The 26829-nt window shown below is 35.1% G+C and overlaps 1 protein-coding gene across 1 annotated transcript in view; it reads right to left on the bottom strand.

Annotated features, from left to right (window-relative positions):
* CCDC112 (coiled-coil domain containing 112) overlaps positions 1 to 26829 on the bottom strand; it is a 56079-nt gene that overhangs the window by 6874 nt on the left and 22376 nt on the right. The window contains exons 2-6 of the mRNA XM_077138917.1: positions 21757 to 21878; positions 9438 to 9559; positions 6760 to 6849; positions 4747 to 4822; positions 903 to 1293 (exon numbers count right to left, since the gene is read on the bottom strand). Coding sequence (XP_076995032.1) covers positions 903 to 1293; positions 4747 to 4822; positions 6760 to 6849; positions 9438 to 9559; positions 21757 to 21878 — 801 coding nt within the window. The remainder of the gene's footprint in view (positions 1 to 902; positions 1294 to 4746; positions 4823 to 6759; positions 6850 to 9437; positions 9560 to 21756; positions 21879 to 26829) is intronic.

Genomic DNA, 26829 nt, shown 5'->3' with positions numbered 1-26829 from the left:
CTTCAGCCAGTCAGCCTCTCCTGGGGAATGCATCGAAAATCTTTATTGGAACTTGCAGCCTACCCTATGGAATCTGGACTCGTGCATCTCCACAGCTGCACAAGACACTTTTATAAAATTTCATATTTATAGATATCTCCTATTGATTCTGTTTCCATAGAGAACCATAATTAATACACTTATGAATGTGTACTATATGCAAGGAATATGATAGGAACCATGAATGAATAAAACAATTCCAAATGCTATCTATACAGTGCTACTCAAAGTGCCAGTCCATAACACTATAAGACACTTATGCAAGAATGCAAATCAGTGCACTGTTACCTTCACTGAAAAAGTCTTCTATGAAAAAAAAGTCAACTGAAGTAAACAATGTGCTTACTGAGTAGTTGATTCTGGTAGAATCATCTCACTGTGGACCAGTAACAGTCTGTCAACCAATATCTAGTTTAGGGACCACACTTTGAGTAGCACAGGTGAGATAAGATGTGCATAAATAAGAGAATACAGATGTGCTATAACCCATCAAAAAGTGGTACATACAAACTGTTAGTTGAATTGTTTTTAAAAACAATGTGGCCTTTGCTGGTAAGATGACTTTTTTCAAAAGTCTGAGTAGATCTGAATTACACATATTTTTGAACTGTCTACAATCAGAAGTTTTCTGTCCCATTGTATTATTTATTGGGATAGAAATGTTTGGCCTTGAGGAAGTTTCATTTTTTGGGTAAATTACTTAACCTCTCATGGCTTTGTTTCAATTTATATAAAATGGGGGAAAAAACCATAAAAAGTAAATCAGGGAGTTGTTGTAAAGTTAATGATACATGTTATGAGTTTAGCACAGTGCCTACAACATAGAAACATACAACAAACAACAGCTATTAAACTTATATTACCTTTTTTTTCCGTTCTTCTAGAGCCAAAAATTTTTGATACCATTTCTCATGCTGTTGAATTTCATCCTGTGTTCTCCCGGGAAGGTGCTCTAGAACTTCTCCTATAAATGTTGGCCTCCCTTTATGTTTATTTCTCACTTTCACAAAGTTCTGGTGATCATATTCATCCCAGCCCCCTTGCCGCCCTCCTGTTTGCTGAAGGAATTTTTCAAAATCTATCACTTCTTCTGGAAGAGTACTTGCTGTTACTTTGTCTATAGGGACTTTGCTTGACATGGTTCTGAAAGGTCTTTCTGTTTCTGAATTACCCATGGCCCACGTGTCAATTTTTCTTGATATAGCACTCAACTCATTATTAGTTGTTTTCTCTTCTTTAATAAGTTCTTCATATCTAAAATTGAAAAAATAAAGTTTGAATAATAAAGTGCAAACCAATCCATATTAACTCTCATTTTCCCTTAAGTTTAACTACTCTTGACTCTTTTCACATCTTTTTTTCCATCATATCCCCCCCTTTCCTATGCTCTACTTCTTTGCCCTGCTTATGTTTCCTTGCTTTCTCTGCATTAACCTCTAAGCTGTCCTAACCTCATTTTTATTCTTATCTATCTCCTTTCTTTCTTCAATATATGTTTTACAACTTTCAGGATGTCATGGAATTAAGGAGATATCAAAAGTTACTGCCCACATTCATTTATTTAAATATTAACTGAGTACCTATTATTTGCCAGGCACTGTGCTAAGTGCTGGGGATACAAGGGTGAGCAAAACCAACATAGCTCCAGCCATCACACTTTAGTGGGAGAGACAGCATTAACTTAATAAATTGTCATTGTCTGGGGTTTCTTTAACCACACAGATAAATAGTTGCAAATTATAATGAGAGCTATGAAGAAAAATATAGGGAACTCTGAGAAACCTTAGAGGATTTGCAGGTCACAGAAGGCTTCACTGAAATACTGATATAGGTATGCAGAGACCTGAAAGACAAGAAGTAATTAGCCAAGTAATTCAAGAGGGTTCAACTGTATACACAGGTCAAAGCTTCTAAGGTACAAAAAGTTAGGTGAGTTTGGGAAAATGTAAGTAGCCACTATGGCTGAAGCATAGTGAATAAGGATAAGTAAATGAACATAAACGAGGCAGGAGAGTTAAGCAAGGGTCAGGTCATGCTGGTCACCAAAGGATTCTGAGTGGGGTGTGTGTGTGTGTGGGGGGGTTATATTAATCAATGTATGTTTTAGATGACAAGGTACTGAGTGGTATGTGGAACTGACGGGAAAAAAGAAGAGAATCATGGAGACCAATTCAGGACTATTCCAGAAGTCCAAGTGAGAGATGGTTTAGATTAAAATGGTGGTGGTAGAAGCAATGGAGTGATCAGATCTGAAATATGTGGAGGAAGAATGGATACCTGCCTGACTCAGAAAGCCTTTTCCTTCTGTTACACAGTATCTTACGATTATTTGCCATGCAGAGTATGTTTGCTGAAATGAATGATAACATTCTGAGTTCCCAGACTTATCCACTTTCTAATACAAGGAACAACAATCAAAAAGGTCAGTGACAGTTGGTTTTAAGCCTGCCTATTCAATACAAAGTGGTGATCCTAGTAGAAAAGTGAGTGAATGGTAAAAGCTTTGCCAATACACCTTTCTTTCTCAATACAATGGTTTCTTTTACTCTTCACTGGGTGATTAATGTGGGTATGATTTAAAAAAAACAAAAAACATTAATACATTAATCAATTTAAACTACTTGCCTTCATTATCTTCCTTACACATATAAGGCTGTGGCTTTCCTTTAATTACATTTCAGTGTTCTTCACATTATAATTTATAACTCATCACTAGTTTCCACATATTTCAATAATCTACTCTAGTATAACTTTATCTCTCACTACTTTTGTTTGGTACCTATCTTCTCTGGTCCAGTGGCAATTTCAATGTCTTCTTCTGTTTTATACACTGCCCAGTGATGTTCACATACATGACCTACTCCCACGGGTTTATCCCTAAGACACAATTCCTAGAATGCTACCTATAATTCCATTACCTTCTCTTTGGTTTCAAAAAAGATACATAGGGTGGGCCATGGTGGCTCAGCAGGCAGAGTTCTCACTTGCCATGCCAGAGACCCAGGTTCGTTTCCTAGTGCCTGCCCATGACAAAAAAAAAAAGATATCTAACAACAAATGAATAAGACTGTTGTAATTGTAAGGATAATCTTGGATCCCCTATAATTTACATTAAAAAGTACATCACTGACAAACTGTGGTAAGTACTTTATCAAGTTTTTTATAACACATTTCACAATTTTATGATATATGACCTCAAATAAGTCAGTAAGTTGTGGCAACATAGTTCAAAACTATTTTTCTATTTAATCTACTTAGGAGTCTTTGCTTCCAACATCCCTATTCTTGAATCCAGGCCTTTCTCTAGACTTCGAATAGCATCTCACGTCACACATTTCCTTAATTTAGCATCCAAACTTATCATAGGTTTATTTCTAGTGGAAAATTCTCCCAAATATATATATACAGCCATGCAGAACCTAGAATGATGCAAAAGCCCAAAACAGTTTATATATTGTAAAATATATGTGTTTTTAATGGAAAAACTCTTTAAAACTCACTTGTTACTAATTTAGACCAGCGCTATCCAGTAGAATTCTCTGTGAGAATAGAAAAGTTTTATATCTGTGCTTTCTAATATGGCCACTAGCCACATGTGGCTATTGAGCACTTTAAATGTGGCTGGTGTTACTGAGGAACTGAATTTTTATTTATTTGTTTTTTAACTAGTTTAAATTTAATTTAAATAGTCTGACGTAACTAGTGGCCACCACTCTATTGGATGGTGCAGATTTAGACAGTGTTAAGGTTTTTTATCTGCTTTCTCAGTTTATAGCAAATTCAAATGACATATGAGAAGACTGGGAGGATAAGAGGAAAGAAATGGCTATTACATTCAAGTTCAATAATAATATCAATAAGATAAATCTGACAATTGATTCTATAGGAATAAACAGAAAGAGCAGAGAAAATAAAACTGGGGCATTCATGTCAAATTATCATCAGTAGCTCAAGAGAACCACTAGAGACTATAACATTTTTTCCTATAATTCCTGAGCCAACATAAAATGGCTAAATTATGTTAAGAATATTATAATAAGGAAGAATATATTTTAGAAGACTTTCCACACAAGAAAATTACCGCTAAGGTTGTAAGTGCAATTCCTCATAAGGAATTTTCTGGATGATAATGTATAAAATATTAGAGTACCAATGGAGAACCTGCTTAATTCAATGACTTCCTGAAAATTTAATGTTTCACAAACAAAATGAGAGGTTTTTCTGAGCAAGTTTTAAGAGGAACTTTAACAAATGACAACCTAATGTCTTAAGGTTTACACCCAAATTTAATAAGGCTACTTACTGGATTTTATCTTCCTCAAAGTGACAGTCACTTATATAAATTAAACTTCCTTTATGTTTTTGCTTTCATTTACTAGATTTCTAAACATTACTAATTACAGTTCAATGATATCTAAATTTTACACTGTACTTTATTATCAACATTTATAATGAACCCTAAAAGAATTTCATCAGATAAAAAGCAAAAAACAATCTTTTAAATTCTCATTTGAAATTTTATATTATCCAAATATACATAAAAATTCACTTTAAACATGAAAAGTGGTCTAAAAATAAAAGAGACATTAAGTTACTTTTGTGTACAACTTGTATTAAGTACATAAAACAGTTTGTATACAACAACTTAGTGAAGAGGTATAAAAAATAAAGATCAGTAATCTTATATTAAAGCAATTTTAAACATACATCAACCGCTGCTCTTCTTTAAAGGTGTTGATTGCATTTTCAATTTCTTCCATCATTTCTCGAAGTCTTTCAACAACTGTCAAAAAAAAATGTGGAAAAATTTTTTAGGTCATTTTATTACGGCTATAGAAAAAAATGAAATGTTTTACTAATTTAAAAGTATTTCTTAGCTTAAAAACTAAGAAAACTGTGCCCAAAAGCTGATTTTTATTATTGCAATTTTTCTATGTATATATTTCATTATTGTTATCATTTTGTACAAGAATTGTTTCATATTATATATACTGTTTTGTGCCTTGCAGTTTTTACTTAACAAAATGTGGTTAACCTTCCATATGAATATACACATATAGTGCCACCTCATTGCTTTTTTATTTCATTGTCTAAATTTATCCTAGCTCATCTGATCAATTTTCCAATCAAGAAATCTTTAAATACACATAATGCTGCAGTAAATATCCTTGTATATGTATTTTGCATACTCATATAAGTATTTTTAGGGGATAAGTTAATAAAACTTGAAATGCTAAATCAAAAAGTATGCTCACTTTACAGTATTCCCTTACTGTCAAACTGTCCTTCAAAGAGGCTATTCCAACTTACAACTTACAGCACCTGAGATAAGAGTGCCCTCTTCCTATTTATCTTTTAACCATTTCCAAAATTATGTGCAAAAATGGATTTAATGAACATTTTTATGATCATTAATAAGCATGAGCATCTTTTCATAAGACTTTTGTATTTCTTTTGCTATGAAGTGCATTTTATAATCTGTGCCCGCTTTTCTATTAGGTTATTCACCTTTGTCTCTCTAATTGTAGATACTCTTTATTATGGAGATTAGTCCAATAAATGGCATATACATTGCAAATATTTTTCATAATTTGTCTTCAAAACCTTACTTACAGTTTGAAATTTTGTTTTTGTTTTTTTTAAGTCAATTATGTGCATTTTTGGTTTTTGATCTTTGCCATTATTATTAAATATAATAGAAATTATTAAAATGTTAACTCATGTTCTTGCCTATTATAATTATGGTTTCATTCATTAATCTAATAAACAATAAGTTTATTATTTATTATAAATATTTGTGGTAAATTATATTAAATCAATAATTTATTGATAAATAATAATAATACTAACAGTCGATAACTTGGGGGTTTACTATGTTATCAGCACAGTACCAAGAGTTTTATATGCACTCCCCAACAACCCCATGAGCAAAGTTCTATAATAAAAGTTCTCCATTTTAAAGCTGAGAAAATAGAAGCCCAGGGAAATCAAGTAACTTACCTAAAATTACACAATTAAAAATAAAAAATAAATGTTAGAGACAGATTGTACGTGATATCTCTCTTATTCTTAAGTTCACACATTTGGATCACTCTACTATATTACTTTGATTCTTTAAGGAATGAATGTTTGAGTTGAGAGGGATGTAGAGATATAATTTTGTTTTTGTTTTAACAAATAAATAGCATTTGTCCCAACACTATTTAAAGAATAAGTCACCTTTTCTTTATGTATTTGAAATGCCTCTGAAAGGTAATTATTTCAAAAGGCAAATAAGGTAAAGGGAAAAGCACTAGACTAGGAATCAGTAAAATCAGTCTGTTTGCCTCTTAATTTAGCTTTCCAGCCATCAAATTCTCTATCTTATAACTGACACTAATATCTGTTCTGCCTATCTCCTAATTTACAAGGATTTGAAAGCATTTTAAAAGTAAAAAGAGGGTGGTGCGATAGTGGTTCAGTGGCAGAATTCTCACCTGCCATGCTAGAGACCCGGGTTTGATTCCTAGTGCCTGACCATGGCAAAAAAAAAGGTAAAAAAGACTACAAAAATGCTAGTTATTACAGTTTTCCAACATATTCTTATTAATCCCTAACCAATTAAGGGATTTATGCCAAGCAGAAAACCAGACATATTATATATTATAAAGTATAAAATTTTTCCACAGAACAATAGAAAATAATAATGCATAAGAAAATATAGAATTTAAATTTTCTTACAATCAGGTGTAGGCTTCACATCTTTTAATTGATGTTGTAGTCTCTTTACATTGTTATGTATTTTGGCCAGTTGTTGCTGAATCTTTGCTCCTATAAGGAGAAAAATGTCCTTTAAAATAATTCTATGACAAATACAGTTACAATTCAGGATTCTGCATGTAAAACTGACCACAATCACTTAGAAAAAGATAAGAGAAGGTAAAAAACAAAAGAAAGTTATTTATAAGTTTCAAAACAACCTGAAGACTTATTCTAAATAAAGCATCTCTCAATTTCCTCCAATATTTAAAAGCACAATGCATTAAATCTTACTATAACTTAATGAGGAATGTCTGTCTGTTTTGTTTTTGCTCTGTGGGGACTGAGTTATTGGATATGGTTTTAAATCCATGGATCAGTAGCTTAAGTTTAGTCATCTTTTATTCTTTACCTGTTTTATCTTCTTTCCTATTAAACTTGTTTCTTGTTCTGGTAATATAATTTTATGGAAACAGAATCTGATCTATAATTCTATTGTTGGATTATTAAAACTGTCTAACCATTATTAATTTTATAAATACTGACAAACTTCCCATCTGGGAATTAATTTCATCTAACTGCATCCTCTAAGGCAAGGTCTGGTGAGAGCTGCTGGTGTCACTGTCTTGGCTACAGGTGCCTTTCAGTGGCATCTATGTCACAGGTTGCCAAGGTAAACTAAAGTACTAGCCTGAAGTTAACAGTTAAGGCCACAAAAACACCTGAGAAATAGATGATGGTCATAAAGACATTTTCAGATGTTCTTTATAATAAGCAGCAGAAAGACTGGATTCTCCTTCCTATTTTCCTTGCAGTAATAATCTAATTTTAATTTTTTAAAAATTACTAGAGTAATGTCATATATATCCATATTCATATATACACATATTTATATAATAATAATATTACTCTCCAATCTTTGGTTCCTTTATTCATATACCCCCCTCCCTCCTTTTCTTAAGTTTTGGCAACTTTCTACAAGTGAGTATGAAACACCAGACTGTTTTGTTCAAAAGTCTTTAAATGCAATTAAAAAAAATATTTACCTACAGGCCTGGATCCAGTGTTAATAACCAAAATAAATCTCTATGTGACTTTGGCTTGCTCTATTTTTTTAATTTAAATTCAAAGGTTCCATAAAAGCAGAAACTTTAATGTATTTTATAGGGCTTTATTTTGGAACTTTAGGTCAGAACAATTCCCTAATAAAAATTGGCTAATTAGGAAAGTGTTTTTATTGTTTCCTATTGCCACAGTTTGATCAACTATAGTGATACCACCATAGGACAAATAATCTTTTAATTTATACATTTGGAGCTGACACTCTGTATAGGCAGTCATTTAAGTACAATATTATATAATTGTAGTAAGCTAAAATTACAGCATGACATTTGAGGTAAGGAATAGGTATTTACTACTTCTGAGCTAAATATACGAAAGGAAAATGTCTATATCCTTAAACTAAAAACAATGAATTCCTTATATATCCAGATAAGACAGATACCAAATGCTATAAGAGAGAAGTTAAACTATAGAACAAAGGGTAATAAAAAAGGTAAAAATAAAGTTGCCTTAAAAAAAAATAGAAAAGTCAAGTGACCAAGAAATGTACAAAATGGAGACACTCTATTTAATGGTAAGACTGAGTCTATAAAAGAACCAAAGGAAATTAAGAAATATTAAATTGGGGATTCCTAGATTTCTCTCTGAGTCAAAAACAGTAGAGAACTTGCATAGGGAGAGTGATTCTTAGCACTACCTGACAATTAAAAGATGACTTTTTAAAATACAGCAATCTAACATTCTGAAAGATAAAAATAGAATAAGAACTTATTAGGGATTTCTTTTAATTGGCTATAAGATTATAAATAGTATACTCTCTACATAATGAGTCTTATAAAGTTTATTTAGTTGACAACCATTGTTTCTCCTTTAAGCACTTTTTTTTAGGTGCATGGTCCAGGAATCCCACATAGAAGGTAAGCATTCTACCACTGAAACACCGTGCATCCTCCTTTAAGCTTTTGGTAAGTAATATCTTATTATAACATAAGATTTTACAACAAAATCTAATTCTACAATGAAACAGGCATGCTCATAGAACTCTTTTTAAGACCAATATATAGTACAATGTTGAAAATGATTAATATTCATAACAATAGACAATAGAACATATTAGTTAAAAGGTGCTTTCTCATATATTATCTCACTGGATGCACAGAACAGCTAACTTGAGGTAGAAATGGTAGGTTTAGTATCACAAAGAAACTAGGTTTAAGCAATTATGTGACTTGATCACTCAGTACCATGACCAAGTTTATGTTCTGGATCCTCTGAAGCTTATTTCGTTTAAAGCTCAGACAACAATGTTAAGTCAATGAGCTAAGCTCAGACATCACAGGAATCAGTTTTCCTTTAAGAAATTTTAATAGCATTAATTAATTTGTCAATCAAGAAACAAAGCCCTCTCTTTCCAATTAAACTGGAACAAATCCATTTAGGATGACTACATTGTGACCTCAAAGAATAAATACACATGCCTAAAATACAAACTTATTAACAACAGCAGCTTCATAGAGAATATAATACGGCGAAAACACAGAGATGAATCACAAGGGCAAAACTTCAACAGTTTTTAGTTCATCATTAACTTAACTTACTTTCTGTTTTCCTGCTGATTATCAATTTATTTTCCAATTCTTCCAGCATACTATGCTCAATTCTGAAGTCACTTTTCTGGTTGTAGAAATGACTGTGTTTATCTTTTTCTATGTTAATAACTCTTGAGGAAAAGAAACGCATGGTATAAGTATGACAGATATATTTTTAATTATTTAAAATATGAAGATAATCAGAACAATTTGATTATTAATCTAAGCAGTCAAAATAAAATTACTTGGACTAATAAAGCTAAAGAGTCAAAATAGTAGTTACAAAAGAGTAAAGTTCAAATAAAAGCACTTGAAATTTGAATTGTTATTTAAATTGTGAAATTTTAATTTAAGAAAATATAGTCAATATTGTCAGAGACTTGCTCTGAAAACACATAAACCTTTGGCTATTGATTTCTACTTAACGTCACTGTGACTTGAAAATGGTCATCACTGCTGATGTTAACAGTATCTTTTGACCTTAAGCAAAGACCTCTCCTCGTGTGAACTTCCTCACCACCAAAATGCAATTAACAACAATTACCTGCTACCTAATATGGCTGTTTTTAATATCAAATGAGATAATATATGTGAGAGATCTTTGTACAGTAAAAAATGTGCTATGGATATGTAAGTTTAATATTATTAATCAAGTAAAAATTTTGAGAGAAGGACTAATCTACAAAGACAAGAAATTCAGTATATTTAAGGGATATCTTCTACATTTACTTCAAAGCTTCTTTCATTTCACTTTTGCTTTTGGATTTATTCTTGTAGATAGTAATAAATTCTAATTATTAGTTACCTGTGCCCTGGGGTAACATAAAACAAACAACCAAAAACACTATCGAGGAACTTTTTTGGTGGGGCGAAGAAATTAATTTCACCAATATCTGTTTTCTTTCTCCCAGAAGGTGAAAATTAATACAAATATTTTTCTTCTCCATTAATCCTAGATTTCATGAGAAGTGCAGTAGCTCTGACAACTGACTTACCTTCACATAGCCTCAGGGGCAACTATCTCAGATAGAGCTTCCCAACACTTAAACTTTGCAGCACAGAGAAAAATTTCATAAGGCACTCTGGGGTAAGAGATGATACTGCCTTAGGAAAAGCTCTTATTGTTTGTGAGAGGAAGCAAGGAATAGAACAGAGATGACAAACAGATTTCAAACTACACATCAACTCTAATGGATTGAATGGCTACTGGAGTCCATCTAGAGTCTGGTTGGGGCAAGCAGAGACTGCTGTTATTAAACAATAATGTCTGTCATGGGTGCAGGATATGCAGTGACAGTAAGTTGTGTGCTGCCATTCCTGACAGAATAATAAGCACTGGATAAGAAATATTAATCTAAAATGTGTTCTAAAACACTAATGGAAACAAATTGCCGATGCTCAACCTCACTCATTATAGGAGAAATACAAATTAATTAATTAATACAAATAATTAATACAAATTAAAACTATTCCGAGGTAATATTTTACCCCTATAAGATTGGCAAAGAATCACAAGTATGAAAAATATATTTTATGGACAAGAATGTGGGGAAACAGTCCTTCTCATATATTGTTGGTAGAACTGTAAATTGTCTATGGAGGCAAATTCATACACCTATGAATAGTTCAACTTCTAGGAATTTATCCTGAAGCTATGCTCATACATGTGAAAATAATAGAATTTGTGTTGATCATGCAATTAATTGCAGCATTGTTTATTATAACAAATAATTGCATATAATCAATGTCCATAAACAAGGCGACAAGTTGAATACATTACGGTGCATTCATACAATGGATTACAATGTGGCTGTATTGTGCCCTATTTACTGACTGGGAAAGATCTCCAAGATATTTTTTTTAATAAAAAGTATATTTATAAGAAAATCATTAAATATATCCAAAAATAGAGAATGTTAAATTGATCCCCTCATATATCCATAATGCTGATTCAACAATTTTACCTCTTTTGGTTCATTTTTTTTTTTTTTTTTTTGCCTAAGTATCTAAAATAAATCCTGACATTATGAAATTTTACCACAAAATACTTCTGCATGCATCTCTAAAGGTTATGGATGGATATGTGACTTACATATCTATAATGCCATTACTATGTCTGACAAAAATCAATAATTTCTTGGTATCCGAGATATACTCTTAAGTTTACTTAAAAAAAGAGCAAGATACAGAACAGAATGCACAGCACGCTACCACTTATGCAAAACAGGAAAAATCTGAATATGAATTTCGACTTCCTTAAACGTGCATAAAATATCTATGGAAGGATACAGAAGAAACTAGTAACAGTGGTTGTCTGAGAGGACGGGAACTGGGTGGCTAAGATTAAGGGTGAGACAGACCTTCCACTGTGTACCCTTTGGTATAATCTGATTTCTCAACCATGTGAATGTATTACCTATTTTAAAAATAAAACAGGATTATATTACAAATTATGCTTTTTTTCATCTTTGCAATTGATGGGAATCACCAAAAAAAAGTAACACTCTTCTAATTTTTTTTCTAGTATTCTTTCCATGAGTTTTTCCAAACCCATTAGCAGACAAAGAAACCTAGTCAGGAATACAAAATAAACTACTGGGAGACAATCTGTCTATACGGACATAACCTACTAGTTTGCTGTCATCTATGGACATTAATCATTTAGAGAGAAGCCCAAACCAGGCCTCTTAACCTCCTCAATTCTATCCAAGTTATTGCATTTTGGAAGTTAAACAAAACTTGCTTTCAAAATCTGGGTATTAAAGATAGAAGTATTATACGAATGTAGTGAGAACACAAAAATCTACAAAAGCTACAGCATGGAATAACTTTTCAAAAAAAAGTATGCTTTTTTATTGATAGAACAGCCAATAACTCTGGTACAAATACTATTCCTAAAAACGGCTCCTTTTTTTCTTGAGTTATCTGGCAAATCAATACTGTAGAAATTCAAAGCAGTGCTTTAATAGAGCTCTGAATTATAACACTTTTTATCATTTCTCATGGTGTTGATGAAAATGTTAAACATCTAACAAATACCATTTTAAAAAGAAAATACATGTATACATTAAATATCATATATACACATATATGAACATTAAAAATTAAAATAAATGGAAACTTCTCAATTACCCTTGCCATAATGTACAGGATGAATCTCGGTAGGGAAGAGACCAAGGAAGGGAGACTAATTAAAGCCACTGTAAAAATAACTCAAGGTTATAAACTTTTCATTAAAACTACTCAGTGACAAATGGACATTTGCACACCAATGTTTATAGCAGCATTATTTACAATTACCAAGAGATGGAAACAGCCAAAACGTCCATCAACAGACGGGTGGCTACACAACCTGTGGCATATACATACGATGGAATATTGGCAGCTGTAAGACAGAATAAAGTTATGAAGTATGTAACAACATGGGTGGACGTTGAGGACATTATGCTGAGTGAAATTAGCCAAAAACAAAAGGACAAATACTGTATGGTCTCACTGATATGAACTGACGTTAGTGAATTGGTAACAGAGACCATCAGGAGATAGAAATAGGGTAAGATAATGGGTAATTGGAGCTGAAAGGATACAGATTGTGAAACAGGATTGAATATAAAAACTCAGAAATGGACAGCACAACATTACCTAACTGTAATATAATTATGTTAAAACACTGAATGAAGCTGTATGTGAAAACGATAGAGGGAGGGGGGCTGGGGGCATAAATGAAATCACAAAGAAAGATAGACGATAAAGACTGAGATGGTATAATCTAGGAATGCCTAGAGTGTATAATGATAGTGACTAAATGTACAAATTTAAAAAATGTTTTTGCATGAGAAAGAACAAAAGAATGTCATTACTGCAGGGTGCTGAAAATAGATGGTAATTAATATTTTAAAATTTCACCTTATGTGTGAGACTAAAGCAAAAAATGTTTACTTGGTACAAAATTTATATTTTGACTAGTGCATTTCCTAATGTAACTTATGTAGATGGCTTGATTGAACACCGTGAGTGCTTGGAATCTTGGGTAGGACATGAGATTTTGTTGGTTTCTCCAGAGTGATTCCCCGATGAATCCCAGAGTGATTTGATCAGTGAGTGGAAAAGTATTTGCAAAGTCCCCTTCAGGGAATGGTGAGAATGGGAGAAAATTCAACCTCCCCAAGCTGAACCCTTGATATTCTCACAAGCAGTGTGGACAGCCAAAGCTATAGGCTGAGCCCCAAGTCTTAGGGTTTGTTCATACAAAACTTAATCCCTCAAAGGACAGGCCAAGCCTACTTAAAATTAGGCCTAAGAGTCACCCCCAAGAGAACCTCTTTTGTTGCTCAGATGTGGCCTCTCTCTCCAGCCAACACAATAAGCAAACTCACCACCCTCCCCCTTTCTACATGGGGACATGACTCCCAGGGGTGTGGACATTCCTGGCAACGTGGGACAGAAATCCTGGAATGAGCTGAGACTCAGCACCAAGGGATTAAGAAAAACTCTAGAATGAGCTGAGACCCAGCATCAAGGGATTAAGAAAACTTTCTCAACCAAAAGGGCGAAGAGTGAAATGAGACAAAATAAAGTGTCAATGGCTGAGAGATTCCAAACAGAGTCGACAGGTTATCCTGGTGGTTATTCTTATGCATCAAATTGATATCACCTTGTTATCCAAGATGCAATGGAGAGGGTGGAGGGAACTGCATGAAAATGTAGAGCTGTGTTCCAGTAGCCATGTTTCTTGATGATGACTGCATAATGATACAGCTTTCACAATGTGACTGTGTGATTGTGAAAACCTTGTGTCTGATGCTCCTTTTATCTACCTTGTCAATAGACGAGTAGAACATATGGAATAAAAATAAATAGGGGGACAGAAAGCGCCCAAAGCCACAACAGAGATAAAAAAGACAGCGTACCCCATCCTGGAACGGCTGGCTGGCTGAGAGAAGCAGCTCGGGTGAGATCGCCGAGGCGCGCGGGCCTTACCGGGCGGGGTGGCAAGCAGCCGGAGTTACTCCCTTCCCCCTTCCCGGGCCGGCTGGGAGAATTGGAGAGGCGGTCCCCTGAAACAAAGACGGCTGGCGCCCACACCACGCGCAGCCCCCGGACCAACTGAGAGAATTGGATCGGAAACCCCCAGGCCGCGGAGAACGGTGACGGGTGGGGGAGGCCCCTTCCAAACCCGTGACTCCCGGGGAACGTGCACTCTCTCGGGCGGGCCGCTGCCGCTGGCGCCCTCCCGCCACGCTTGTTGCCCAGGGCCGACTAGGAAATTCGGACGGGCTCTTTCCCTGCCGGCGGCGACCAGCAACCCTCCCTGCGTTCGGACCCCGGGCCGGCTCAAGCCGCTTCGGCTAGCGAACCCCCAGGACGGCGAGAGTTTTCCAAAGTTTAAGGTCCCACAGCACCTTTTACTGGTGGGACCCGCAGACAAACGGGTGCCACGAGCGCCACCTACTGGGCAGGATAAGAAAAACAGAACCCAGAGATTTCACAGAAAAATATTACAACCTTGCTGGGTCCAACACCAAGAGAAATCTGAATAAATGCCCAGACGCCAGCAGCAGAAGATAACTGTCCACGCTCAAAAGATTGAGAATATGGCTCAGTCAAAGGAACAAACCAATAGCTCAAATGAGACACAAGAGCTGAGACAACTAATGCTGAATATACGAACAGAAATGGAAAACCTCTTCAAAAATGAAATCGATAAATTGAGGGAGGACATGAAGAGGACATGGGCTGAACATAAAGAAGAAATAGAAAAACTGAAAAAACAAATCGCAGAACTTATGGAAGTGAAGGATAAAGTAGCAAACATAGAAAAAATAATGGATAGCTACAATGATAGATTTAAAGAGACAGAAGATAGAATTAGTGATTTGGAGGATGGAACATCTGAATTCCAAAAACAAACAGAAACTATCGGGAAAAGAATGGAAAAATTTGAACAGGGTATCAGGGAACTCAAGGACAATATGAACCGCACAAATATACGTGTTGTGGGTGTCCCAGAAGGAGAAGAGAAGGGAAAAGGAGGAGAAAAACTAATGGAAGAAATTATCACTGAAAATTTCCCAACTCTTATGAAAGACCTAAAATTACAGATCCAAGAAGTGCAGCGCACCCCAAAGAGATTAGACCCAAATAGGCGTTCTCCAAGACACTTACTAGTTAGAATGTCAGAGGTCAAAGAGAAAGAGAAGATCTTGAAAGCAGCAAGAGAAAAACAATCCATTACATACAAGGGAAACCCAATAAGACTTTGTGTAGATTTCTCAGCAGAAACCATGGAAGCTAGAAGACAGTGGGATGATATATTTAAAATACTAAAAGAGAAAAACTGCCAACCAAGACTCCTATATCCAGCAAAATTATCCTTCAAAAATGAGGGAGAAATTAAAACATTCTCAGACAAAAAGTCACTGAAAGAATTTGTGACCAAGAGACCAGCTCTGCAAGAAATACTAAAGGGAGCACTAGAGTCAGAACCGAAAAGACAGAAGAGAGAGATATGGAAAAGAGTGTAGAAAGAAGGAAAATCAGATATGATATATATAATACAAAAGGCAAAATGTTAGAGGAAAATATTATCCAAACAGTAATAACACTAAATGTCAATGGACTGAATTCCCCAATCAAAAGACATAGATTGGCAGAATGGATTAAAAAACAGGATCCTTCTATATGCTGTCTACAGGAAACACATCTTAGACCCAAAGATAAACATAGGTTGAAAGTGAAAGGTTGGGAAAAGATATTTCATGCAAATAACAACCAGAAAAGAGCAGGAGTGGCTATACTAATATCCAACAAATTAGACTTCAAATGTAAAACAGTTAAAAGAGACAAAGAAGGACACTATATACTAATAAAAGGAACAATTAAACAAGAAGACATAACAATCATAAATATTTATGCACCGAATCAGAATGCCCCAAAATACGTGAGGAATATACTGCAAACATTGAAAAGGGAAATAGACTCATATACCATAATAGTTGGAGACTTCAACTCACCACTCTCATCAAGGGACAGAACATCTAGACAGAGGATCAACAAAGAAATAGAGAATCTGAATATTACTATAAATGAACTAGACTTAATAGACATTTATAGGACATTACATCCCACAACAGCAGGATACACCTTTTTCTCAAGTGCTCACGGATCATTCTCAAAGATAGACCATATGCTGGGTCACAAAGCAAGTCTTAACAAATTTAAAAAGATTGAAATCTTACACAACACTTTCTCGGACCATAAAGGAATGATGTTGGAAATCAATAATAGGCAGAGTGCCAGAAAATTCACAAATACGTGGAGGCTCAACAACACACTCCTAAACAATGACTGGGTCAAAGAAGAAATTGCAAGGGAAATTAGCAAATACCTCGAGGCGAATGAAAATGAAAACACAACATATCAAAACTTATGGGACGCAGCAAAGGCAGTGCTAAGAGGGAAATTTATTGCTCTAAATGCCTATATCAGAAAAGAAGAAAAGGCAAAAATTCAGGAATTAACTATCCATTTGGAAGAACTGGAGAAAGAACAGCAAGCTAACCCCAAAGCAAGCAAAAGGAAAGAAATAACAAAGATTAGAGCACAAATAAATGAAATTGAAAACATGAAAACAATAGAGAATATCAATAAGGCCAGAAGTTGGTTCTATGAGAAAATCAATAAGATTGATGGGCCCTTAGCAAGATTGACAAAAAGAAGAAGAGAGAGGATGCAAATAAATAAGATCAGAAATGGAAGAGGAGACATAACTACTGACCTCACAGAAATAAAGGAGGTAATAACAGGATACTATGAACAACTTTACGCTAATAAATACAACAATTTAGAGGAAATGGACGGGTTCCTGGAAAGACATGAACAACCAACTTTGACTCAAGAAGAAATAGATGACCTCAATAAACCAATCACAAGTAAAGAAATTGAATTAGTCATTCAAAAGCTTCCTAAAAAGAAAAGTCCAGGACCAGATGGCTTCACATGTGAATTCTACCAAACGTTCCAGAAAGAATTAGTACCAATTCTCTTCAAACTCTTCAAAAAAATCGAAGTGGAGGGAAAACTACCTAATTCATTCTATGAAGCCAACATCACCCTCATACCAAAACCAGGCAAAGATATTACAAAAAAAGAAAACTACAGACCAATCTCTCTAATGAATACAGATGCAAAAATCCTCAATAAAATTCTAGCAAATCGTATCCAACAACACATCAAAAGAATTATACATCATGACCAAGTAGGATTCATCCCAGGTATGCAAGGATGGTTCAACATAAGAAAATCAATTAATGTAATACACCATATCAACAAATCAAAGCAGAAAAATCACATGATCATCTCAATTGATGCAGAGAAGGCATTCGACAAGATTCAACATCCTTTCCTGTTGAAAACACTTCAAAAGATAGGAATACAAGGGAACTTCCTTAAAATGATAGAGGGAATATATGAAAAACCCACAGCTAATATCATCCTCAATGGGGAAAAATTGAAAACTTTCCCCCTAAGATCAGGAACAAGACAAGGATGTCCACTATCACCACTATTATTCAACATTGTGTTGGAGGTTCTAGCCAGAGCAATTAGACAAGAAAAAGAAATACAAGGCATCAAAATTGGAAAGGAAGAAGTAAAACTATCACTGTTTGCAGACGATATGATACTATACGTCGAAAACCCGGAAAAATCCACAACAAAACTACTAGAGCTAATAAATGAGTACAGCAAAGTAGCAGGTTACAAGATCAACATTCAAAAATCTGTAGCATTTCTATACACTAGTAAGGAACAAGCTGAGGGGGAAATCAAGAAATGAATCCCATTTACAATTGCAACTAAAAGAATAAAATACCTAGGAATAAATTTAACTAAAGAGACAAAAAACCTATATAAAGAAAACTACAAAAAACTGCTAAAAGAAATCACAGAAGACCTAAATAGATGGAAGGGCATACCGTGTTCATGGATTGGAAGACTAAATATAGTTAAGATGTCAATCCTACCTAAATTGATTTACAGATTCAATGCAATACCAATCAAAATCCCAACAACTTATTTTTCAGAAATAGAAAAACCAATAAGCAAATTTATCTGGAAGGGCAGGGTGCCCCGAATTGCTAAAAACATCTTGAGGAAAAAAAACGAAGCTGGAGGTCTCGCGCTGCCTGACTTTAAGGCATATTATGAAGCCACAGTGGTCAAAACAGCATGGTATTGGCATAAAGATAGATATATCGACCAATGGAATCGAATAGAGTGCTCAGATATAGACCCTCTCATCTATGGACATTTGATCTTTGATAAGGCAGTCAAGCCAACTCACCTGGGACAGAGCAGTCTCTTCAATAAATGGTGCCTAGAGAACTGGATATCCATATGCAAAAGAATGAAAGAAGACCCATCTCTCACACCCTATACAAAAGTTAACTCAAAATGGATCAAAGATCTAAACATTAGGTCTAGGACCATAAAACAGTTAGAGGAAAATGTTGGGAGATATCTTATGGATCTTACAACTGGAGGCGGTTTTATGGACCTTAAACCTAAAGCAAGAGCACTGAAGAAGGAAATAAATAAATGGGAACTCCTCAAAATTAAACACTTTTGTGCATCAAAGAACTTCATCAAGAAAGTAGAAAGACAGCCTTCACAATGGGAGACAATATTTGGAAATGATATATCAGATAAAGGTCTAGTATCCAGAATTTATAAAGAGATTGTTCATCTCAACAACAAAAAGACAGCCAACCCAATTACAAAATGGGAAAAAGACTTGAACAGACACCTCTCAGAAGAGGAAATACGGATGGCCAAGAGGCACATGAAGAGATGCTCAATGTCCCTGGCCATTAGAGAAATGCAAATCAAAACCACAATGAGATATCATCTCACACCCACCAGAATGGCCATTATCAACAAAACAGAAAATGACAAGTGCTGGAGAGGATGCGGAGAAAGAGGCACACTTATCCACTGTTGGTGGGAATGTCAAAGGGTGCAACCACTGTGGAAGGCAGTTTGGCGGTTCCTCAAAAAGCTGAATATAGAACTGCCATACGACCCAGCAATACCATTGCTAGGTATCTACTCAAAGGACTTAAGGGCAAAGACACAAACGGACATTTGCACACCAATGTTTATAGCAGCATTATTTACAATTGCAAAGAGATGGAAACAGCCAAAATCTCCATCAACAGAAGAGTGGCTAAACAAACTGTGGTATATACATACGATGGAATATTATGCAGCTTTAAGACAAGATAAACTTATGAACCATGTAATAACGTGGATGGACCTAGAGAATATTATGCTGAGTGAATCCAGCCAAAAACTAAAGGACAAATACTGTATGGTCCCACTGATGTGAACGGACATTCGAGAATAAACTTGAAATATGTCATTGGTAACAGAGTTCAGCAGGAGTTAGAAACAGGGTAAGACAATGGGTAATTGAAGCTGAAGGGATACAGACTGTGCAACAGGACTAGATACAAAAACTCAAAAATGGACAGCACAATAATACCTAATTGTAAAGTAATCATGTTAAAACACTGAATGAAGCTGCATCTGAGCTATAGGTTTTTGTTTTGTTTTGTTTTGTTTTGTTTTGATTTTACTATTATTACTTTTATTTTTTTCTCTATATTAACATTCTATATCTTTTTCGGTTATGTTGCTAGTTCTTCTAAACCAATGCAAATGTACTAAGAAAGGATGATCATGCATCTATGTGATGATGTTAAGAATTAATGATTGCATGTGTAGAATGGTATGATCTCTAAATGTTGGGTTAATTTCTTTTTTTCCGTTAATTAAAAAAAAAAAAAAAAGAGAAGGGATAATTGGAGATGAAGGGATACAGACTGTACAACGGGACTGGATATAAAAACTCAGAAATGGACAGCACAATACTACCCAATTGTAATGCAATTATGTTAAAACACTGAATGAAGCTGCATGTGAGGTATAGGTTTTTTGTTTTTGTTTTTTTTGTTTTTTTCTTTCTATTATTGTTTTAATTCTTATTCTGTTGTCTTTTTATTTCTTTTTCTAAATCGATGCAAATGTACTAAGAAATGATGAATATGCAACTATGTGATGTTATTAAGAATTACTGATTGTACATGTAGATTGGAATGATTTCTAATTGTTTTGTTAATTCTTTTTTTAATTAATAAAAAAAAAATGAAAAAAAAAATAAATAAATAGGGGGAATGAATATTAAAATAAAATTAACTTGAAATGCTAGTGATCAATGAAAGGGAGGGGTAAGAGGTATGGCATGTATAATTTTTTTTTCTGTTTTCGTTTTATTTTTCTGTTGTCTTTTTATTTCTTTTTCAGAATTGATGCAAATGTTCTAAGAAATGATCATGATGATGAATATGCAACTATGTGATGATATTGTGAATTACTGATTATATATGTAGAACGGAATGTTCATATATTAAGCATGTTTGTGTTTCTCTCTTGTAATTTTTTTAATTTTAAAAATTAATAAAAACAATTAAAAAATAATAACAGCAATTCTAGGGGCAAAAAAAAAACTACTCAGTGAAAAATATTTACCAAATGTATACTCAGTTATTTACTATACATTATGAGATTTAAAGAAACAGCTGTTTTGTTTCCCTTGAAACACACTGATTCAAAATGATAAAAAATAAAGTTGAAATATCTCTAACATTAATTTTATATTAGTGTATTATCATTTGTCCTTTTTCCCATCTTAAATGAATGACTAGAATTTTGTACAATGTGGAATTTTGGGGTACAGTAGAGTTGAATTAATATTATACCATCCTTTATAAAGTGGCTAGTAATGTTTTCTGAAGACAATGTTTTCACATTTCATTATTATGTCCCCTCCAAAAAGATATGTTCAAACTCTAACCCCTGGTCCTGTAAATGTAACCTTCTCCGGAAATAGGGTCTCTGAAGACATGATTAGTTAAAATGAGGTCAAACTGGATTAGGATGGGCTCTGTTCCAACATTACCAATGTCCTCATAAGAAAGGAAAATTTGGACACATGGAGACAGACACCAGTGAGAATGCCACGTGTAGATGGGAGGGACAGACAATGGAGTGATGCATGTACAAGCCAAGAATGCCAAGGACTGCCAGCAAACAACAGGCCTGGGAGAGGCAAGGAGAGAGTCTCCCTTATAGGTTTCAGATGGAGCATGGTTCTGCTGACACCTTGATTTTGGACTTCTAGCCTCCAAAACTGAGATAAACTTCTGATGTCTTAAGCCATCCAATTTGTGATTATTTTTGGCATTCCAAGAAATTAAGACACACTTACTGATTTTTAAATTTTTCTGCTGTCCGTATGAATTCTGCTTTCTTAGTCCGACTAGCTTTCTGCTTCCAGTTTTGAAGCTGAAAACTTCGAATTCCACCGGAAGTACTAAAACAGCCATCATTCTGTATAAAGAATAAAGAAATATATTACCAATAATCGAAATAAGAGGTCCTACACTTATGAAATATCATACTCATCTAAAGCAAACTGTCACTTGGAAGAATTATTCCATTTCAAAACTTAAAAACCACAATTTGGTACAACTTTATGTTCTTGTTTAGACTGTATGAACTATGAAATCCATTAAGTATTACTGTCAAGTTGTTTTATTAAATCTTAGGTAAAGAGGCTAGTCAAATACAAATAAGTAGATTTTGAAGAATAATCAAGAATATTAACTTTCAAGTCTTTATAGAGCAAATCATCTATTACTACAAATCAACCAATTAACTAAACTGATACACAAAATGCTGAATTTATCAAGTTCAGTATTTCACTGACCTTTCTGCATGTTTCTAGGATGCTTCTCCTAGACTGAAAAGTGTTTGAGGAATTCAATTCAATTTTAACAATATTAGGGGAAACATTATCACCAAGTAAATTCACTGACTGATGTTAAATCATGTAATATATGTTAAAGTAATTTATAATATGGAATCCCCATGCAACCAGGTCAAATATTTGGTCGAGGAGGAGAAAAGGCTTAGGCACAGAGAAAAATGGTAAGAGAAAAATGTGAAATATTTTTCAGAGAACTAAAATGTCAATTCTTGGGAAGTTCTTGGATAATTTTGGAACCAGCCTTATTTATTTAAAAAGAAATACATTCTATGGAAGAAGGAATATTGACCTTTTTTTTTCTTACTGTTACGGAAAGTTTAATAAAGAATTGCATTATTGATACAAAAAAATATACACACACTATAAGGCACTAAAAAATTTAAATAGCTAAATCAGCAAACAGGTAGCAATTTGACATCCAGGGTTGACAGAATGCTTAAAGAAGACTGTAACAGAGGAGACTCCCTCATCACAGAGGGCATCTTCACAGGGGAGAGGGGTGCTAGCTCTAACAGCTTTCCAAGTTCTCTCTTTTCATTGACGATAATGAGAGGCACTCCATTCAAAGGGAGGCATGCAATTTTTTACTTCTTCACGCACGTCAAAACTCCCAAGATCTGGAGGATTAAAGAGAAAGGATAGGCAGGAACAGAGTTAATAGTCTTCTCAGTCATCTTTTTTGGTACAGAAGGTTGTTTTTGTTTGAGGGGGTCCATTAGTTTTTACTGACTTTTCTGTAACTCTGTTGACAGTTCCCAAAACCTTTCTTTGCCAACTCATGGTGTTGAAATCTTTCATCAAAGGCTTTGCTCAAAGGCCCCAGCTTGGGTACTTTCTTAGGAGCCACAGGGGTGGTTTTAGGGAGCATTACTCAGCCTTCCACACCTGGACATACACAGAGACATATGCATGTACATGGTCTTCCAGAGAAATATATGTCTAGAGTTATTATTTAACATTAGAGAAGAAATATGGTTATTTCTAAGGGATATTTTAGGCAGCCAAAGGCCATAGTATTCCAGCCATAGAGAGAAGGTCACTAGAAACAAAGCAGAATACATAGCCCTATCCTTATATAAAACTAGTATATATAGTATTGTGATGCTTTTAGAGATACTTAAAGAAATTCATAATTCGACAACAAAAATGACCAAGAGAATGGTTGTTTCAAACTGTTATGTACCCCACAAAAAGCCTTATTTTTCTAATCTTCATTTAATATTGTAGTTTGGGGCCTTCTGGTTAGATTGCTTCCACGGGGATGTGACACATCCAATTGTGGGAATGACTTTTTGATTACATGGAGGTGTGACTACACCCATTCAAGGTAAGTTTACTGGAGTCCTTAAAAGGGTCGACACAGAGAAGCATTTAGGAGGCAGCTTATACACAGACGTTTGGAAATGCAGAAACCCCAGTAGACATCAGAATCTGAGACAACAGAAGCTATGCAGGAACAGGAGCCCAGCAGATGTCACCATGTGCCTTTCCATAAGATGCTAAACTAAGAGAGGTGTGCTGGTTTGAAAGGAAGTATGCCCCCTAAGAAAAGCCATGTTTTAATATAAATCCCATTTCATAAAGGTAGAATAATCCCTATTCAATACTGTATATTTGAAACTGTAATCAGATCATCTCCCTAGATGATGTGATTTAGTCAAGATTGGTTATTAAATGGGATTAGGTGATGACATGTCTCCACCCTTTTGGGTGGGTCTTGATTGGTTTATTGGAGTCCTATAAAAGAGGGAATATTTTGGAGAATGAGAGATTCAGAGAGAGCAGAGGAGAATGACATAGCCACGAGAAGCAGAGTTCACCAGCCAGTGATCTCTGGAGATGAAGAAGGAAAATGCCTCCCGGGGAGCTTCATGAAACAGGAAGCCAGGAGAAGAAACTAGCAGACGACTCCGTGTTCACCATGTGCCCTTCCAGATGAGAGAGGAACCTTGACCATGTTCACCATGTGCCTTTCCAGATGAGAAAGAAACCCTGAACTTCATCGGCCTTCTTGAACCAAGGTATCTTTCCCTGGATGCCTTTGATTGGACATTTCTATAGACTTGTTGTAATTGGGACATTTTCTCGGCCTTAGAACTGTAAACTAGCAACTCATTAAATTCCCCTTGTTAAAAGCCGTTCCATTTCTGGTATAATGCATTCCGGCAGCTAGCAAACTAGAACAAGAGGAAACCCAGGGTTTTGCCCCAGAGCAGCTAAATCAGGACTCACAGATGCATAAAGAAAAAGCCACTGGAATCAGAAGCTAAAGGCAACAGAACAGGGAACAAGGATCAGTAGATGTCAGCTACATGTCTTCCTATGTGACAGACACTGGCCTTTCTTTGGAGTCAAGGTACTTTCTCTGGATGCCTTAGTTTGGACATTTTTAAGGCCTTAAAACTATTAATTTATAACAATAAAACAGCAGAGATCAAGAAGGAAATGGCATTTGAAACCAGAGTAAGGAGATTAGTGATCTTCAGTTCTGAAAGATAATGGCTGAGGGGGTTATAAGTAAAGCTTAAATAGGGTACAGTATTACTTTTCATAATGGGTTGGAAATTTACAGAATTCCATAACCCCAGGAGTTTGCAGAAACTGACAATACAAAATAGTTCTTGGAATTTGGTTCCAAGATAGCGATTTAGTGAGGTATGAAATTTAGTTCATCTTCCAGAGCAGCTAGTAAATAGCCAGGAATAAAACAGAACAACTGCTGGGGCCACATGAGCGAATGGACACACAGCGTACACCAGTCTGGACAACCTGGACCAGCTATGATCCCATCTAGAATTATACAATGGCAAGGCTTCTCAGGCTCCAACTGCCCCAGGCAAGGGTGGAATTAAGCTCATCTGAGAAACAAAGAGGCTGGTCAGGGAAAGGAGTTAACTCCCTGGAGTGTGTGACTTCCCCTGGAGAGGGGTGAGGCCAGCTTAGGTGAAATTCCTCTCTCAAGGAATTCAGACACCAGGGACTGGAAATCTGAAGCAATTAAAGCCAGCCTACAACCTCTCCTCTGTCTTTACCATGCCCCCAGCAGGGAGAGTTGGCTGAAGTTAAAGAAACCACATCACTTTATGCTAGTGGGACCCACAGGCAGAAAAGTGCCACACAGTGGGCAGGGCAGGAAAAACTCAGTCTAGAGGCTTCATTGGAAAGTCTGTCAACCTGCTGGGTCTCACCTTCAGGGAAAACTGATGCAGGTGACTCTTTCCTCCTGGGCCTCCTGGGCCAGTCTGGTCTGGAAAAATCTGACCGCTGTCTATATCTAAGTAGACCCTCCTAAGGAAAAAAAAAAAAAGGGCTCCATACAGGCAGGGTAAGAAACAAGAAAACAAGAACTGAAAAATTCTGATCTGTTTAACAAAACCTATGCTAGAGGTCTAGAATAAGCTGAACTGAATGTCAGAGAATAAAGCCATCCAGCAAGAAACTCCTAGGTACAAGAGTGAAAACCATCTCCACAATAAACTAATTAAGGTAATTAAATGCCTAGATGCCAGCAAAAAATAACAAATCATACTAGGAAAACTGAAGATTTGGCCCATCAAAGGAACAAACCAACAATTCAAATGAGATACAGGAGATGGAACAACTAATTCAGGATGTTCAAACAGACATGGAAAATTTCATCAAAAATAAAATCAATGAATTGAGGGAGGATATAAAGAAGGTAAGGGATGAACAAAAATAGAAATTGAAAGTCTGAAAATACAAATCACAGAACTTATGGAAATGAAAGGAACAGTAGAAGAGAATGAAAAAAATGGAAACCTACAAAGTCAGATTTCAAGAGGTAGAAGAAAAGATTAGTGAAGTGGAGGATGGGACATCTGAAATCCAACAAGCAAAAGAAAAGATAGGGAAAAGAATGGAAAAATATGAGCAGGGGCTCAGGGAATTGAATGACAACATGAAGCATACGAATATACGTGTTGTGGGTGTCCCAGAAAGAGAAGAGAAGGGAAAAGGAAGAGAAAGACTAATGGAAGAAATAATCACTGAAGATTTTCCAATTCCTATGAAAGACTTAAAATTACAGAAACAAGAAGTGGCACGTACCCCAAACACAATAGTTCCAAACAGACATACTCCAAGACATTTACTAATCAGAATGTCAGATATCAAAGAAAAAGAGAGAATTTTGAAAGCAGCAAGAGAAGAGCAATCCATCACATATAAGGAAGTTCAATAAGACTATATGTAGATTTCTCAGAAGAAACCATGGGGGCGAGAAGACAGTGGTATGATATATTTAAGATTCTAAAAGAGAAAAACTGCCAACCAAGAAGTCTATATTCAGCAAAATTGTCCTTCAAAAACGAGGGGGAAATTAAAACATTTTCAGGCAAAAAATCACAGAGAGAATTTGTGACCAAGAGACTGGTCTGCAAGAAATACTAAAGGGAGCAGTAGAGGCAGATAGGAAAAGACATGAGAGAGAGGTGTGGAGAAGAGTGTGGAAATGAAGACTATCAGTAAAGGAAAAAGAGAAAAAAAATGGAT

Source organism: Tamandua tetradactyla, chromosome 21 (genome assembly GCF_023851605.1).
Source record: "Tamandua tetradactyla isolate mTamTet1 chromosome 21, mTamTet1.pri, whole genome shotgun sequence".
Classification (NCBI taxonomy): Eukaryota; Metazoa; Chordata; class Mammalia; order Pilosa; family Myrmecophagidae; genus Tamandua; species Tamandua tetradactyla.
This window is presented reverse-complemented; position numbering and strand designations above follow the sequence as displayed.